The following is an 18,501-nucleotide window of genomic DNA, read 5'->3' on the forward strand; positions in this document are numbered from 1 at the left end:
ACACACACACACACACACACACACACACACACACACACACACACACACACACACACACACACACACACACACACACACACACACTGGTTTCCTCCCTCCCATCTCCTGCTGACTGACACCTTCAATTTCTAGTCTCCTCCTACCACTGCTTCTACCTCCTTACGTCTATTCCTCCTTGTGTTCCTTTTAGATGTCCCCTGCTGTGTGTCTTGTTGCACATCCCCCCCACACACACACACACACACACACACACACACACCTACCTTCCTTCCTCACTTAGCTAGACAACACCTCTCCTCTGTGAAGTTTCTCTTGCTTCTATTCCTCACTTTCTTACTTTATTTGTTTATTTTTTTGATGATCTGTGTTGTTTACAAGTAAGTTTTTGCGTGTGTTCAATTATAAAGCAAAAGACACACACACACACACACACACACACACACACACACACACACACACACACACACACAAATTTGCGGTCCTTACTCTCTCTCCGGTACTTTCACTGTCTACTCCTCATCCTCTTCTTTCTCCTATTGCCTCTGCTCTTTTTTCCCCTCTACCCCTTCTCTTTTTCCTGTTCCTTCGTTTCCTTCGTTCCTCTTTGTTGTTCCTTAATTCCTTGCTTTTGTTTCTTCTTTTCCTCTTTCTTAAACGTCTCTTCTTCTTTCTTTAATTCATCTCTTTCGTTCTTCTACTTCTACTTTTCCATCATCTTCTATTCCTCTTCTCTTTCTTTTACTTTTATTTCCATTTTTTATATATTTCTTCTACTCTTACTTCTTCTTTTCTTACTTAGTCTTTGGTTTTTATTTTTTGTATTCCCTTTCTACTGTTTTTATTTCTTCATTTTATTAACCTTTTTTTTTCCTCTTCTTTTCCCCTTTTCTGTTCCTTCTTATCATTCTCCTATTCCATTTTCTGCTTCTTTTACCCGTTGTTCTCCCGTTCTTGCTCCCATTTTCCTGCTGTTAGTCGCCTTTGTGCTGACGAGATTTCTATTATTGTTGCTTTTGTTGTGTGTCCAAACCTGCCTGATCGTCGCGGAGTAACACCCACTCTCTCTCACTTTCTCTTCTGTTTCTCTCTCTCTCTCTCTCTTTTTATTTTTTCTTATATGTCTTTCTCTTCCCTTTTTTTTTGTGTCTTATTGTCTCTGTCTTTTTCTGTTTGTCTGTCTCTAACCTGATGTTTTTGTTGTTATTGCTTCTGTTCCATGTCCCTCCTTCACACACACACACACACACACACACACACACACACACACACACACACACACACACTTTCTCTTACTATTATTAATCTTTTCTGCCTCAAGTCTTTCTTTTGCATATTCATACATTATCTTGATTCAACATCTTTATCTGATCTTTGTCTTTTTTCTGCTTCTCTTTTTGTTGTTGTTGTGGTGTTATTGTTGTTGTTGTTGTTGTTGTTGTTGTTGTTGTTGTTGTTGGTGGTGGTGGTATTGTTGCACGTCGTTCAGTGGTTTATGTATGTAACGAGTTGGTTTATGTGTAATTGGCTCGTGGTTTATATAACTCTGAGCTGTTTAACTTACTACAAGCTATAGGTAGATGGAGTGAGTGTTTCAGATTTCTTGGGAAGGCTTTTCAATACCTGAGAGAGAGAGAGAGAGAGAGAGGCCGGGGTTGGGGGGTCCCGGCCTCCTCCTTTCCTCACATGATATACCCTTACCTGACTAATTCACAGGTACAAGGGGCGTGCTCTTCTGTCAGCTAGGAAATTACCCTGAGTACACCTTGGCTAAGATCTGCTCTCTCTTGTACTCTCTATCTCTATCTTCTCTTATCCTCTCTCTTTCTTGTCTTGTCCTCTATCTTTCTTCTCTTATCCTATCTCTATCCTCTCTTATCCTATCTCTATCTTCTCTTATCCTCTCTCTTTCTTCTCTTGTCCTCTATCTTTCTTCTCTTATCCTATCTCTATCTTCTCTTATCCTCTCTCTTTCTCAAATATCTCTCTATTATTTTTTTTTTTTTTTATTGTACTTTATTCCTACGGTCTCTCATTTATTCCATAGCCTTTTTTTATCTCATTATTTTCTATGCCTCTGTCTGCCAGTCTGTCAGTTTGTCTCAAATTTTCTTTTATTTCTTCCTTAATCACTTTTCTTTTATTCTTTGTTGTAGTTTATCTCTTTTATCTCTGTTTATCTCAAAATTTATCTTTATGATGTGTGGGACAACTTTATATAACTGAACTGTATTGTCAGCTCTCTCTCTCTCTCTCTCTCTCTCTCCCATGTTCCTAGATGGCACAAGTTCAGTAGTACACAACAAAACAGGTATTTCCAGTGTTTTATAGAGTCGCGTCTCTCAGTTTTATTGTCGACTTCCCTGTCACGAACGATCCCTTGCCCTCCCCCCCTCACCCTTTCTCTCTCTCACTCTCCTTTTCTTTCTCTTTCTGTCTCTCTTTCTCTCGTTCTGATTCTTTTTTTACGTATCTTCTCTCTATTACTTCTTTTTTCTCTTGTTGTTGTTCTCTTTCTTCCATTTCCATTAAACGGCTGTTGTTTTGCCTGTCTCTGTGTGTTTCTTTTCTCTTCATTTCGTAACTTTTTCTCTTGTCTCCCGTTTCCACTTTTTATCCTCATTTTCACCTTCATTATTGTCTTTATTTGGTTCCTCTGTTTTAGTCTCTCCTCTTTCCGGTTTTTCTTATTCTCGGTTTATTTCTCTTTCTTCTTTCATCATCATTTAACCGCCCTCGCTCTCATTATGTCTTCATCGGTTCTTCCTCTTCTCCTTCCGTACGTCCATTCCACCTTTCTTCTTTAGTTTAGTAGTGTTTTGTTTTGTGTAGTCGCTTCCTGTTTCAAGAACTTTTATTATTGTTATCATTACTGTTATTGTTATTATTATTACTATTAATATTAGTGTAATTCTTGTAGTTCTTATTAATATTATTATTATTATTATTATTATTATTATTATTATTATTATTATTATTATTACTTTTATTACTTTTATTATTATTATTTTCGTTAATATTATCGTCCATTAGAGTTAATCTTATTCAAATTTTTTCCCCCAACAAACATGTCCGAAGCACATCTCTGAAACCACTTGACCGATCTCCGTGAAATTATTTGAGCTTATGGCTTTTGATGAGACGGCGAGCAGAGCGTAAATCGTTGTCCTTTTTCATCTAAACATTTACAGAAAAACGCGATTTTTTTTCTTTTTTTGTGTGTGTGAAATGTGTTTTGGCGGGGACGGGGAGGGGAGACATGTGTGTTTGTTTGTTGATTTACATTTGTTTCTATCTTAAGTCTTTACCCAGATTAGGAGATTGAGTGATAGCTAAATGAACAGCGATTGACAGATAGATATGTGTATAATATGCTGTTTATTACACACACACACACACACACACACACACACACACGCATACACACACGCACGCACGCACGCACGCACACACGCGCACGCGCACACACACTAATGAGAGAGAGAGAGAGAGAGAGACCAGCTAGTAATATGAAGGCACCAAACCGATTTAAACCAAACGAAGTCGGGCATCAAAGACGTTTTCATGTGAATCCCGGTGCTCGAACTGGTGCCCATGAAATGAAGTTTACTCGTGCCCACTCCTCCACGGCCCCACTGGGGGACGCCGAGCTCTCTGGCCCAGAAAATGTGGAGAAAATGTGCCTTGATTGCTTCTTGGATTGGTTTGCTTAGTACAAACGTCGTGAAAATAGTGTAATGTGTTTGGAGGGTGGGGTGTACACGTTGTGTGTGTGTGTGTGTGTGTGTCTGTGTGTGTGTGTGGTATTTGTATTTGTGTGTATGTTGCGTTTTTGGAGATGATTTGTATAATATATATATATATATATATATATATATATATATATATATATATATATATATATATATATTTTGTTTGTGTGGTTTTTGGTAGACTGGTGCGGACAGCCTCGGGTAGGTGGTACACCGTCCAGTGTCGGAGGGGTATACCCGCACCCTTTACCCGCGGGCCAATGTATTTCCACAGTTATGAAGACGCATGACTCATCTCGTAGTTTGTAGTCTTTTTGTGTATTGATTACATATTACAAACTATAATTGAACGGTATGATTGACAACTTAACCTAGATCATAATTTAGGTGTGGTGTCGATTTGTTATGATATTGTCTTCATAGAGTTTGTTTTTGTCTGTTCAGTTAGAGAAAGTAAAACATTAACTTATCCTCCTTTGGGAAAAACGTTAAGTGCCTCTTATATATATATATATATATATATATATATATATATATATATATATATATATATATGTGTGTGTGTGTGTGTGTGTGTGTGTGTGTGTGTGAAATCGGGTCTTGAATCATTTCATGAAGACCACACGAGTGGTATATCATAACGCACAACACGACTCCACAAGGCGCCACCACTACTACTAACTTACAATCACCAGCATCTGACCCCGGAAAACAAGGCCCTTCACTCACTTAGTCCATCACCTGTATCACACACTTAGTAAACCTCAGGCATGTTGTGAAGCTTCGAGACATAATTCCCCGAGCTCCTGTCATCTTGGCCTCGTCTGAGATAGATTACAGAAAAGTGAAACATTTGACTTTGTGCATAAGTTTCAGACGAAATGAAGTGGTGTTTGTAGTGTACACAGACGCTGGTGTTTATGTAGTAAATTCTCAAGTCGCCGACGGTGAAATGCCTCCACAAAATTGCAACATCAAAGGAAGTTGTTATACTCAATTTTACCTGAGGATAATAGAGTTAAACATGGGAGAATATATATATATATATATATATATATATATATATATATATATATATATATATATATATATATATATATATATATATATATATATATATATATATATATATATATATATATACATATATATATATATATATATATTTATAAAATCAACGACCTCACCAGCTAATACAAATATATACTTATGTTATTATCGTCACCATGCTCATTATTAGCAGTCATAATTATTATTAATGTTATTATTAATATCATTGTTATTATTATTATTATTATTATAATTATTATTATTATTATTATTATTATTATTATTATTATTATTATTATTATTATTATTATTAGAGAGAGAGAGAGACAGAAGACATAATTGGTGGTTGGGATAACATGGTTGTAGGACTTGGAGTGGCGTCTTATGATGAACTTGTATGTAAAAAAAATTACCACCTCTCTACCTCTCATAAATAAGAATAAATATTAATTTTAAATAAATTCTAATACATAAGAGCCAGGGCAATGTACACAAGCACTCCCTTGACCTGACTTTGACTGTAAGAAGCAAAGATAAATCTGTGCTTTTACTGTGTCTCTGTTAACAAGGTGAGCACTGCAGATCCTCGCTGGCCCCACCTGAGCCTTGGTCCCTGTTGTACAAGACTCCTTCACTCTCACAGCTGGAGATGTGACAACGTGTTTATCTGACTAGCTGCGACCTTCGTTCCGACAGTCAATTTATACCCGAACTAGTGATGTAAAAACTCATCTAACTGGTATATTTATGTTTTAGTTCAATGGCGGATTCTTAAATTTTGCCCGTAAAAATTTTCCTCCCAATGTATCTAACTAAGGCTTCAACTTAGAGAGATTCTCAAAGCCTCGTGGGCTGAAGTACTCAATATTTCTCCAACTGGAGACGAGAGAGTGTATCTGACTTGCTCAAGCTGTGACACAGAGATGGTCTCTCAAGAGATTGTGCTTTGAATTTTCCTCCAAACTAGAGATGCGAGAACATTTTTATCTGTTTTACTTTAAATGTGATACAACAATAAATTCTCAGTGGTTCTATGTTAAATGTTCTTCTAAATTACAGATGTGAGAACGTATCTACCTGGTTCACTGCGATACGAATAGAGGTTCTTAATGGTTCGCACGTTCAAACTGAGCCGTAGTTAATGCTATAAGAACACATCTAGCTGACTCACCCGAAGATGGTGGCCAAGGGGAAGTTACGATTGAATATGTGAGATTATACAGTAATAGTGAACCTTTGAAGTAGATAAATAATGTTCAAGATATTCGTATATCAAATCTCAGCACAACGGGGTCAGGTAGAGTCCTATTGTAATTTCCACTCCATTTTGTTCGCCCAAAATAGCCAGATCAAGACGTTTATTCATCCATAGTCAGGGGAAGAATAACCCGTGAAGCTGTAAGAATTCGCCTTGTCGCAACATAAGTAAGGTGTTCTTATATCGACATCTAGGTTAGGAGAAAAATCTAACGTACGACCCTTTGAGAATCCACCTTAGTAATGCCACTTAAGGGGACCCATCAGATGCGTCTTCACATTTACAGCTTGCGGGAAAGTAAAACGTACGAACCTTTGGAAACCGAAGTCCCTGATTCTTCATGGTTACTGATTGAACATTTTACAGAAGTGAGACAAAATAATACTACCTCATACTGTACACACCTGGTTATACCTATTGTCTGTGTGTGCAATGACAATAATAATAAGAAGAATAGTAATGACAATAAAACCGGTAATAATAATAATAATAATAATGATCTATAAGCCAGGAACACACTGAACAACGAATGCAGACAATACATTATCTCTCTCTCTCTCTCTCTCTCTCTCTCTCTCTCTCTCTCTCTCTCTCTCTCTCTCTCTCTCTCTCTCTCTCTCTCTCTCTCTCTCTCTCTCAAAGTTTATGGTTATTGAACTTCCCAACTTTGAGCAAATGGAATGTATCAGTTTTACAATAAGCGTAAAAGTATTGTTGGAATTGCCACATACACGATGGTGTTATGATATGAAAGCCAATAGGCTGAATTTCCTGAAAATGAGAGAAAGTATGTCTGAAATGGGTAAGTTTGGAATAGGGTTAAAGTATTTCTGAAATAGGTAGAGGCATATATGACGCAATTGTCAAACGAGGAAAAGATATAACGGTAATATGTATGTCGGGAATAGTTTAAAGTATGTTTGAAATAGGTTAAATATGTCAGAAATATGTATAGCTATATCAGATTTTTTTCTGAAATTGGGAAGCTGTCTCTGAAATAGTAGTGGTAGAAATGAATTAAAGCATGTCTTAAATAATGATATATGAAGTGGGTAGCGGAATGTCTACAGTAGTTTTATTTGGAATAGGAGTTGAAGTACATTCTTAAGCAGGTCTAAACACTTATTAAACCAGCTGTATAAAATGTTAAAAGTGTGTCTGAATTACAGGTGAAATGAAAGAGGATGTACCGTGTCATAGGCAAAGACGTACACACACACACAATAAAATAATAATGGTTGCATTTACTGACGTCAGAAGGAAATGAAACTTTGACTGGAAAATCAGAATGTTCAGAAAATTGCAGTAAATTGTGATAACCAATTTGGAGTAGAGATTCTTTTTATTTCGTAGAACATAAGACCAATGATTAGCAAATGTGAACAAGAACGGTCAGCCGCCAATCTAATATTTACTAACGTAATATATGATGTAGTTACACTTAGCCTTATCACTACCATAAGACCCATAATATGTTACAGGCTAATGATGGATATTATAGAAAACATTTTCATAAATTATATAGAGATATGTGTTAAATAATCATTGCTGGCAGTAAACTTACAGAACTGCTAAATATTTGTTCTCCATGAGTGACCGTAACAATGCCATGTCTAGGGCTCATGTTTCGTCTAGTTTAGTTCAGTTTCGTTGACTTTAGTTTGAGATGAATATATGATGTGGGTTTGATCGGTTTAGCAGCTTATCACAACTAAATTTCCCTACGTCATTGACTTCACCATTGGTGACAAACATGTTTACAGCTGAGTAGAATTTGGTTTAGTTTATACTAAGTGACTCTGGTAGGCCGGGTAGGGGAGCCTAACGACGCAGGGAACTATTATATATTCTTAAGAAAGATTGTTTTAGTTGTAATACATATATTTGATTCATAAAACAGCCGTCTGAGGAACACACATCTAATATTGTTTTGTTTTACAGGTGAGAATAGAATAGCAGTCAAGAATTAATAAGGAGGCCAAATATCCGCGGGGCGCCAAGAACGGGTTAAGGTAAGTGCAAGTTTACCGGTTTAGAAACTTAACTGATTAACGTAACATTACAAGGTGTTGCAGTTTTAAAATCTGCACATCCAGAATTTGTGATTTGTTGAGTCTTGAGCCTTGATGTGTCAGGGGAGGATATTAGATGTTCTTTGCCTGTACTGTACTAACACCTGCCCCGCCAGTGCTGGAAACGTATAACGGTGCCAACTTCAGGTGTTGAGACACACCAAGGCTTGTACAGTAAAATGTTCAGCTTTAGGGATCAGTTCTACTAACACACATTTACAGGGTAGGTCCTAGTGTCTGTGTTGTGGTCAGCACAGATGAGTAGTAGTTTTATGTCACTTCACCTCAAGATGTAAAGAAGACAAAGTGAAGAAACAGTGAGAAGGTTTAATGGCAGAAGAAAAGGGACACGCTGGTGACGTCAGCACTGCTCAGACACAAGGTAAAATAATTCATTATTTGTTTTTTGTTTATATAACAGAAGGTTGAGGCAAATTTGTACTTAATAACTTGAGTCTGAACAGTTAAACGTTTCAACCACGCTCATAGTTTTCACCTTAAGGCTCATATAAATAATTCACATTCCATCAAAATATGAAGATGAAAACTGTTTCCAGGATTTTATTAAGTAGAACAATGTTGCCAATCTTCTCGGTGTAAATGTTGTGAACACTGTGCATGTTGTTTTCTCTAACGATAAAAGTCGATGGAACTTTTATTGCAACTTGTGTTTCAATGTACAGTATTCTTTATTGGCGACAACTGTACAGGTATGGGTCAGTGTTATTACAGGTATGGGTTAATGTGAGTACAGGTATGGGTCAGTGTGATTAAAGTAACTGGACGGAGAAAGTAAATAGATGGAAATATAAATAGAGGAGGAAATGTGGGAAATGCCTTAATATACGTAGAGGGAGAGGGGGACCACTTGGTACAGGTGGTGTTGGCCTTAACGAGATGGTGTCATGCAACGCTCTTATTAGTAGACTTATTTTTTACTCATTTTTATTTCTGTATAATTTCGTATTATTATCTTTACTCTTAGTTCGTATAATTGTTTTGTGTTTATTATTCTTTATTTTCAGTAATTCTGTATTATTGTAGTTTATTCGTATTTCATTTTCTGTACTTGTTATATATAATTATATTTGTTTTTATTATATTCATATAACAAGTAACTGATTTTGTTTATTCTTGTTTTATGTAATTTTGTGTACAGTAGTTATTGCTTTTTATTAGTTTATTATATAATTATCACTCGGAAATTTGGGTACTTCTTTTTCTGGATTATTTTTATTTCCATCTCTATTTTATTTTAATGTATTCCTATATTTTTTTATCATCTTCTTTTATTCTTATGTCTTTTATTTTTGTTGACATTTAAAATTTGCTTATCTTATTTCGTTAAGTTTTATGAGGATTTACTTGTAATCTTAATTCTTTTTTAATCAGAATTTAATTGATTAGTTTTTATTTTATTTGTTATCCCAATATTCCTATTTTGTATATTTTCGTCGGTTTTTTTTATTGTCTGTTATACAAATCTAAAGTTCAACAGAGATGTATATGGCTCTCTCTCTCTCTCTCAGCTTCTGTGTGTATGTATGTGTGTGTGTATGTGTGTGTATGTATGTGTATGTGTGTGTGTATGTGTGTGTATGTATATGTGTGTGTGTATGTATGTGTGTGTGTATGTGTGTGTATGTATGTGTGTGTGTGTGTATGTGTGCGCAAATCATAACCACGTGTACCTTTCTACTCCCACACCCTCCCCCTCTATTTTCGCTGATCCCTCCCTCACCTATCTCTCATTTTCTCTCCCTTCTTTTCTTTCCCTTTCGCCATCTCTTTGTTTCCTTTTTCTTGTCATCTCTACCTCCCCCTAACTCATTCTCCTTATCTCCCCCTACTCTCCCTCCCTCCCTCCCCCCACTTTCCCCTTCCTCTCTCACGGACACCTCACTTAACGACCTACTCGAGGTAGTGGTAAATTGGACTCAGGACCCACACAGAAATTAAGTAATTTTCTCCCATCATCCACTTTTTAGGTTAATCTCAGACGTCTCAAGGTCAGGAACCCTTCTTGGGAGAATTACCTCGAAATGTGTTGTAGGGGATGGTTGATTGTGTGTGTGTGTGTGTGTGTGTGTGTGTTCGGAGGTCAGCACTTAGTGATTGATGTATAAAGGTATACTGTATGTGCACGCAGAAATAATAATTAGTAAGCATATTGTAAATTAATAAATTGATAATAATAAAAAGTGGTAAAACTAAAAAAATATATATTGAATTATTGAAAAAAAGGTAAATAATTAGAAGTAGGTAAAGCGTGAGCACCTCTGTAATAGACTTAAACACAATCAATATAATGAGAGGCTCCCCGTGCTATATTACCCCACTGCTATAATAAAGGGTGATTCTATAATAAAGGTTTATAACTATAATAAGGGTTGATGCTATAGTAAATATACATTTATATTTATCTATTTCATGCCAACTAACTTACTGTGTGTCTGAGAATATCGCCTCTGGTCACTTTATTTGTTTGACTGAGGGAATAATCTCCCTCTCAGTTAGTTGTGTTGATGAAACCGGAAGATTAAGGATATTTTCGCTCTGTTTATGTAGTGGTGAGAGTAGCTGCCGTGTTGCCCTGATCTACGATAACATCAACTGTGCTGTACTGTAGGTGTTGATGAGGTCCAGCATATTTACGGGGTACTGTATTACTGCTGTGGGCCGTGTTCTCCTGGGTCTTGTTTATTATCTATGTCCGGGTAATAAACTGAACCTGAGGGTAATGTCACCGAGTTTTGTATGGTGAGAAGACTTCGTGTTGATAATGAGAAGCGTTTCGTTTACGTTAGGTTAGGTTAGGTTAGGTTACGCTAGTTGGTTTGGGTTAGGTTACGTTACGTTACGCTAGTTCGGTTAGGTTAGGTTACACTGGCTAAGTTAAGAAAATGTCTTTTATATCGTGAAAAAATCGTGTCGTATATCGGGAAAACTAGAGGCATATATTGGGAAGGAAAATATCGTGTAAATCGAAAAAAAAATCGTCATGTATACAAAGAAAAAATAAGTAGATCCTCTTGAAGGTAATATATCAGAATTTAACTCAAGAGGTCGTAATAAAAACAACATCTACATAGTTAATGATGAGGCAGAGGTCATAACTCATCTGTAGGCCGTCAGAGAGAGAGAGCGAGAGAGAGAAAGAGAGAGAGAGAAACACCTGCCAATCTCCGTCTCCCTCTCTCTCTCCTCTTTATTATCACTTCCACTTCTTACTCATCCTCCTTATTCCCTCCCTCCCCCCCTTCCCTTCCCCCTCATTCCCTCCCCCTATTCTCTCCATTTTTCTTCTTCTTCTCTCTCCTCTCCTTTCCTCTCCCACTCATTTCTACTTATCAAGTTAACATTTCCGGGAGAGACAAATGGAATGGCAAAACACTTACTCCTTTCCTCTCCTTCTATCCTCTCTCTCTCTCTCTCTCTCTCTCTCTCTCTCTCTCTCTCTCTCTCTCTCTCTCTCTCTCTCTGAAATAATCCCTTCTCTCACTCCTGGCCGTCCTTCCCTACCCCACCTTCTCCCTTTCTTCTCCCTTCTCCTCTCTTCCTTCACTTCTCCCTTTCTTCCCACCTCCATATCTTCTCCCTCTCTCTTTCCTCGTCTCTCTTTTTGCTGCCACCTCTTCTCTCCCTCCTCTCTTCCTTGCCACATCCCTTTTTCTCCCTCCTCTCTCCTTTCCTCCTTCTCTCTCCCTGATCACCTCTTTCTTCTTCCGTCCCCTCTCCCACACCGCACCTCTTTCTCTTCGTCTCTCCCCTTCCGCTGTGGGAGGGCAAGGGGGGAGGAGAGAGTGGGAGAGTGAGGGGGAGGGTTAGGAGGGAGTGGGAGGGGAAGAGAGAGGAGGGGATGGGAGAGTGAGGGGACAGTGAGGGTGGGGGTGAAGCGAGAGTTAGGGTGGGAGGGTGAGGAGAGGGTGGGAGTGAGGAGGAGGGTGGGAGAGGCGAGGGTGGGAGAGTAGGGAAAATTGGGAGGGTGAGGAGAGGGTGGGAGGGTGAGGGGTGGGTTGGTTGGGAGGGTTGGGAGGGGTGGGTTGGTTTTCGACGACTAACTTCAGGAAAGCATCGCTAATGGTCAACCGCGGGGTATTCCTTTTCCGGGACCAGCTACAGACTTTGATGATTTCTAAACTGGATTGAGAGTTTAAAGGGACGCGCTGGTGTATCGCAATATGCAAATGGCTTTTTGGTAATTTTTTTTTTTTAGGGGAAGGGAGGGAGGGAGGGAATTTGTTCTTGGTAGGGGGTTAGAGGGAGGGGAGGGAAGGAGAGGGGAAATTTGTTCTTGGTAGGGGGTTAGAGGGAGGGGAAGGATGGTGGAGGGAGGGTTAGTTGATTTAGGGGGGGTGTGGGTGATTAATGATCAGATAATAAAATAATGATAATGATAATACAATAATAATAATATCAATAATAATAATAATAATAACCAAAATAATGAGAACTATAGTAGTGACAAAGCAATGATAACAGAATAGAAGAAACGGAAAAAAATCAATATATGAGAGAGCATTTAAATCGTCGAGAACTGCGAAGAAGTAATAAGAGAAAAAGAATAATGAACAGAAATAATTAATACCTAGAAAGAAGTGATTAAAATATTTCCCAGACATGAAACGAAATGATGTATAGTGATAGAGAGAATAATATTAACCGCCCTGATGCTAACCTCGTCCCTCCTAGATAGTGTTAGGTTAGGTTGGGCTGGGTTAGGTGAGGGTGGTTAATCTTTAGGTGAAATAAGCTGGGGTGGTGATTCTTCAGGTGAGCCAATAAAGGAAGGATATTTGTAAAGATCAAGGACAGCGAATTGTGGTAGGAGATGAAGAAGAGAAAGACAAAGAGAAACGATTTGCAAACTAAAAGGGAGAAGTAGGAATATACGAAGAAAGATTGCGAGTCGTAAGAGGAAATGAGGGGAAAGAAAAGAGAAAAATGAAAATAATTTGATAAAATAGGAAAAGACGGAGGAAAAAGAGAATTGTGGTAGGAAGTGAGAAAGAGAAGGAGAAAAGCGATTTGAAAATATAAGGAATTTGATAGAAACTGAGAAGAGATAAACAGATCACTGAAGAAAATTTTTATAAAACTTAGTGTAAAAAAAAGAAGAAACGGGATGAAATACGAAGCATAACGAAAGAAAACGAAGAGAGAAAAATGTCATAAAAACGATAAACTTGGGGTAAATTTTTATGGGTAGAAAGTGGAATGAAGTAGATAGATAATAAAGGAAAACTAGTGAGGGAATTGAGAGATGGGAACAATGAAGGAAAGAAGGAGGAAGAAATATGAACGATAAGGAAAAAAATAGGGTGAGTGATGTTACTGGAAAATATACCTAGGCAGAGAGAGAGAGAGAGAGAGAGAGAGAGAGAGAGAGAGAGAGAGACATAATACTAAGAAAAATAAGTAAAGGGGGAAGCGATGCATGAAATAAACAAATAGAGAAAGGGTAGCAAGAAACGTAGAGAGAGAGATAGAGAGAGCCGAACATCTTCATAACACGAAAGATGATATCAATATAAATGTTAACTGCGCTATAAGAATATAATACAATAATAGTCTTGGTTCTTGCATCTGTAAAATACTTTTTCAATAAAATAATTTCTGTATAAAATAATATCGACTTTAAAACCTGTTAAAGAGTTTGGGTTTTGTTATTTGTGTTGTCTTTCAATAATATCTTTGTTCTATTTCTTATCTATATACCGCTTATATATTAAAAGTTTCGGTATATAATGTCATTACATAATACAATAAAACGATTCTCCAAACTACCGAGTATCTTTTTATTTGTGTTAACTATAAACTAAGTCATTTATAAGTTTTTTCGGTATAAAATATCAGTAAAAGCGTTAATAAAATACTACAAAATACTGAGTTACTAATATAATTTATGATATATATAAAGTACATGAGTAGTGAAACCTTCCAGTATGAAGTGTATCAACATAAAATATCAGGAGATACAATAAAATACAACGTTAGTTTTGCCACATGTGACATCTATTAAAAAACACCTGTCAAAAAATTTAACCTGACATAGAATAACCCCGCCAGTGTTTTTTGTGTCAAGCTCGTCTTTTACTGGGTAGCAATTGGAAATATTTTTGAGTGATAGTTTTGTAATATATAACCTGTAGCTCATTGTGGCCAACAAACACACGCTATAAATATATACCTCAGGTTATTGTGTATACTTTTAGTTAACTTTAAAACCCGCCAATATTACACTTTTAGGACCTCGCTGTGTAAGTCATGGATCATTTTTGGTCATGTTTTTTGACCTTCAGTCGTTGAATTAAAACTTGACGACCAGGGAAGATTTTTAATTTGGCGAGAGAGATGACGGACAAAATTTAAACGTTTGTCGTATATATATATATATATATATATATATATATATATATATATATATATATATATATATATATATATATATATATATATATATATATATATATATATATATATATATATATATATATATATATATATATATATATAGTCAGGTAGAGGCTCACCACTACATATACCCTCCAGGTACGCATCACCAAACATACTGAAAGGCGTATTTCAAGTGTTGGATCTCCAGAAATTTCTCATTAAATACGCTTTTTCTAACATGTAGAGAAAGAGGTATGTAGATAAATAGATATAAAGTGAGAAATTAGATAGACAGATACTGCGTGGCAAAGATAGAGAGATAGATAGATAGATAGATAGATATAGATAAAAATATATAGTAGATACATAATTTACAGGATTGGTTTTGTCTGACCATACATCAACGAAAGTAAGATTTTTGTTTCAATGATTACTTTATGAGTTGATGTGAGGTACAACATACTGGATTTCGTCATCAGCTGCGTTAGTGAGGGGAGCCTGGCGTACAAGCCCAGGGGTGTAGGAGAATTTTTAAGTCAATCAGTGAACGAGTCAGTCAGGAAAAAGACCTTCATATAGCTGCTGACTAACGCATGGAGAAAATTGTGATGGATGAATAGATTGCAAGCAAGTGATGATGTTGAAACGATGATTGAATGGTTGCTGTGTTTGGTTGGGTGTGTTTGGTTGGGTGTGTTTGGTTGGGTGTGTTTGGTTGGGTGTGTTTGGTTGGGTGTGTTTGGTTGGGTGTGTTTGGTTGGGTGTGTTTGGTTGGGTGTGTTTGGTTGGGTGTGTTTGGTTGGGTGTGTTTGGTTGGGTGTGTTTGGTTGGGTGTGTTTGGTTGGGTGTGTTTGGTTGGGTGTGTTTGGTTGGGTGTGTTTGGTTGGGTGTGTTTGGTTGGGTGTGTTTGGTTGGGTGTGTTTGGTTGGGTGTGTTTGGTTGGGTGTGTTTGGTTGGGTGTGTTTGGTTGGGTGTGTTTGGTTGGGTGTGTTTGGTTGGGTGTGTTTGGTTATGACAGAGGTAAAAAAAAATGGAGGGAATCAGAAACAATAAGCTTATTCTCCTCTTGTTTGTCTGTGTCTGTTTCTCTCTCTTTTTCTCTTCTATTCTGTCTGTCTGGCTCTCTTTCTCTCTGTTTCTGTCTGTCTTTCAGTTTGTTTCTCTTTCTCTCTGTTTCTCTATCTGTCCTCTTCCCGTCTCTCTCTCTCTCTCTTTCTCTGCCACAATATTCCTGACTCCTGATAATTTAAGTGACAGGCTTTAAAGATGTCGTGGAAATATCAGAAACAAAACCATTTCTTTCTCTCTCTCTCATTATTACAGCTTTTCTTTGTATCTCTCTTATTCTTATCATTTATCTGCCTCTCTTTATCTCACAGACTGTCTCCATCTTTGTATACGCGCGCGCGCGCGTGTGTGTGTGTGTGTGTGTGTGTGTGTGTGTGTGTGTGTGTGTGTGTGTGTGTGTGTGTGTGTGTGTACTCATCTCTCTTATTGTTTACATCTTTATCCCGTCTCATTCTCCCAACCTCTCTTCTTCCCTCTCACACTTCCTTCTTCTTCTTCCTCCTCCCTGTCTCTCTCTCTATCTGCAATTCTTTCCTTCTATCTATTCCTTTCTCTTTCTACTCTGTCTCTTTCTCAGTCTCAGTTTCAGTATTTATCTTTATAAATTAATCAGTTTGTCGTTGTCTTTATCTATCTGTCACTCTTTCTTTTTATCACTTTCTAGATCTTTGTCTGTCTGTCTGTCTGTGTCTGTCTGTCTGTCTGTCTCTGTCTGTCTGTCTGTCTGTCTGTCTGTCTGTCTGTCTATCTGTTTGTTTGTCTGTCTATCTGTTTGTTTGTCTGTCTGTCTGTCTGTCTGTCTGTCTGTCTGTCTGTCTGTCTGTCTCTGTCTGTCTGCCTCTCGTGTCAAGTGTGTTACAATAAGAGGTGTTACATATCCCTCCCCGTCCATCTCTTTCCTGTCCACCAGTAGACGCATAAGGCCCATACTTCCGTCCCAGTTCCTCTCGTCTCCGTCCATTCTCTATCATTCCGTCCCAGTTCCTCTCGTCTCCGTCCAGCCTCTGTTACTTCCGTCCAAGTTCCTTTTACCTTCGGTCAGCCTCGGTCACCACTTCCGTCTAAGCTCCTTCTATGCGTTTACCCATATTGGAATTCGTGTATGTGCACATATTGGAACACATTCGATCATCTTGGGGAAAAATACGAGCACATGAACACATATTCGACCACGTGTATCCGCATTTTCGAACATCTCTGGATAAATCCGGACACGTGTGAGTGGATATTTGAAAGCCTATAGGCATTTCGAACACATATATCCAATTACCTGTATAACCACATTCGAAAAAAGTTTAGACAAATTACATATATCCGAACACGTGTCTACCACTATTCGAATATCTTTTGAGTAATTCGAACACGTGTATATACCTATAGGAGTATATACTATCCATCTCAGGTCGCCAAGAAAGCAGCAAAGGTCGTATTCAAGTCCATTAAGTCCATAACGAGATGTACTGAATCCCTTATAAAGTGATTGAACTCCCACCCCCAACCCCTCTCTATCTTCCTTGCTCTGCCTCATCCCTCCTTTACCTCCCAACCTTCTCTCTTCCATATCCATCCTTTATCCCTCCATTCTACTCTTCTTATTCATCTTTTCCCAGTCTTTACCCATCTCTTCTTTTCTCGCTCTTTCACTTCTACCCACATTCCTCTTCTATTCATCCTTTCCCAGTCTTACCCATCTACTTCTACCCAATCATATTCTCTGTCTCTCTCTCTCTCTTCTATTCATCCTTTCCCAGTCTTTACCCATCTCTTCTTTCTTTCCTTCTATTCATATTCTCTCTCTCTCTCTCTCCTCTTTTACCTTCCAACTCCTCTCTTTCCCTATTCATTCTCCTCCCTCCTAATATTTACCGTACCCCCCCATCTCTCTCTCTCTCTCTCTCTCGTAAAGTTAAGGTAGCTCACCCCTGCTCAGGAGGATGGTGGTCGTCAAGTACAGCAGCAGCTTGGAAGACATCTTCACTCTCCCTCCTGCGAACACATGAGAGAAACGAGTGAGTTAGGATGTTAGTTAGTGTGTCTGTGAAGGATGTTAGTTAGTGTGTCTGTGAAGGATGTTAGTTAGTGTGTCTGTGAAGGATGTTAGTTAGTGTGTCTGTGAAGGATGTTAGTTAGTGTGTCTGTGAAGGATGTTAGTTAGTGTGTCTGTGAAGGATGTTAGTTAGTGTGTCTGTGAAGGATGTTAGTTAGTGTGTCTGTGAAGGATGTTAGTTAGTGTGTCTGTGAAGGATGTTAGTTAGTGTGTCTGTGAAGGATGTTAGTTAGTGTGTCTGTGAAGGATGTTAGTTAGTGTGTCTGTGAAGGATGTTAGTTAGTGTGTCTGTGAAGGATGTTAGTTAGTGTGTCTGTGAAGGATGTTAGTTAGTGTGTCTGTGAAGGATGTTAGTTAGTGTGTCTGTGAAGGATGTTAGTTAGTGTGTCTGTGAAGGATGTTAGTTAGTGTGTCTGTATAGGATGTGTGTGTGTCGTGTAGTTTTTGTCATTATTACTACTATAATTATTGCTGTTGTTATATTTTGTTGTTAATAGTTGCACAGTTCAGTTATATGGTTATTGTTGTTACATAGTTGTTGTTGTTGTTGTTCTTGTTCTATTATTCTTATTATTATTATCATTATTATTATTATTATTATTATTATTATTATTATTATTATTATTATTATTATTATTTATTATTGTTATTATTGTTATTATAAAAAAAAATGTCCAGGACGTATAATAATCACTAAATTAGGGCGTTCACCTACAGATCACTTAACTATGAAAATAATCTATAATTATTTTCTCTGGTTCAAAACTTCCAATTACATTTTTTCGTATTTAAAAAAAAAGAATCCCGGAAAGTTTCACCAAGTCTGTAGATTTATTTTAAAACTTTCACTTTCGGTTTCAT

General features: G+C 37.5%; 1 protein-coding gene across 1 annotated transcript in view; it reads right to left on the reverse strand.

Moving 5' to 3' along the window:
- The window catches only part of LOC121863755 (cell adhesion molecule 2-like), a 42,372-nt gene extending 24,797 nt beyond the window's left edge, over nucleotides 1–17,575 (reverse strand). The window contains exon 1 of the mRNA XM_042362525.1: nucleotides 17,514–17,575. Within this exon, the coding sequence (XP_042218459.1) occupies nucleotides 17,514–17,565 (52 nt within the window). The 5' untranslated portion in view covers nucleotides 17,566–17,575. The remainder of the gene's footprint in view (nucleotides 1–17,513) is intronic.
- Nucleotides 17,576–18,501: the final 926 nt, after the last annotated feature.

This window comes from Homarus americanus, unplaced genomic scaffold, assembly GCF_018991925.1.
Source record: "Homarus americanus isolate GMGI-L3 unplaced genomic scaffold, GMGI_Hamer_2.0 scaffold48354, whole genome shotgun sequence".
NCBI lineage: Eukaryota > Metazoa > Arthropoda > Malacostraca > Decapoda > Nephropidae > Homarus > Homarus americanus.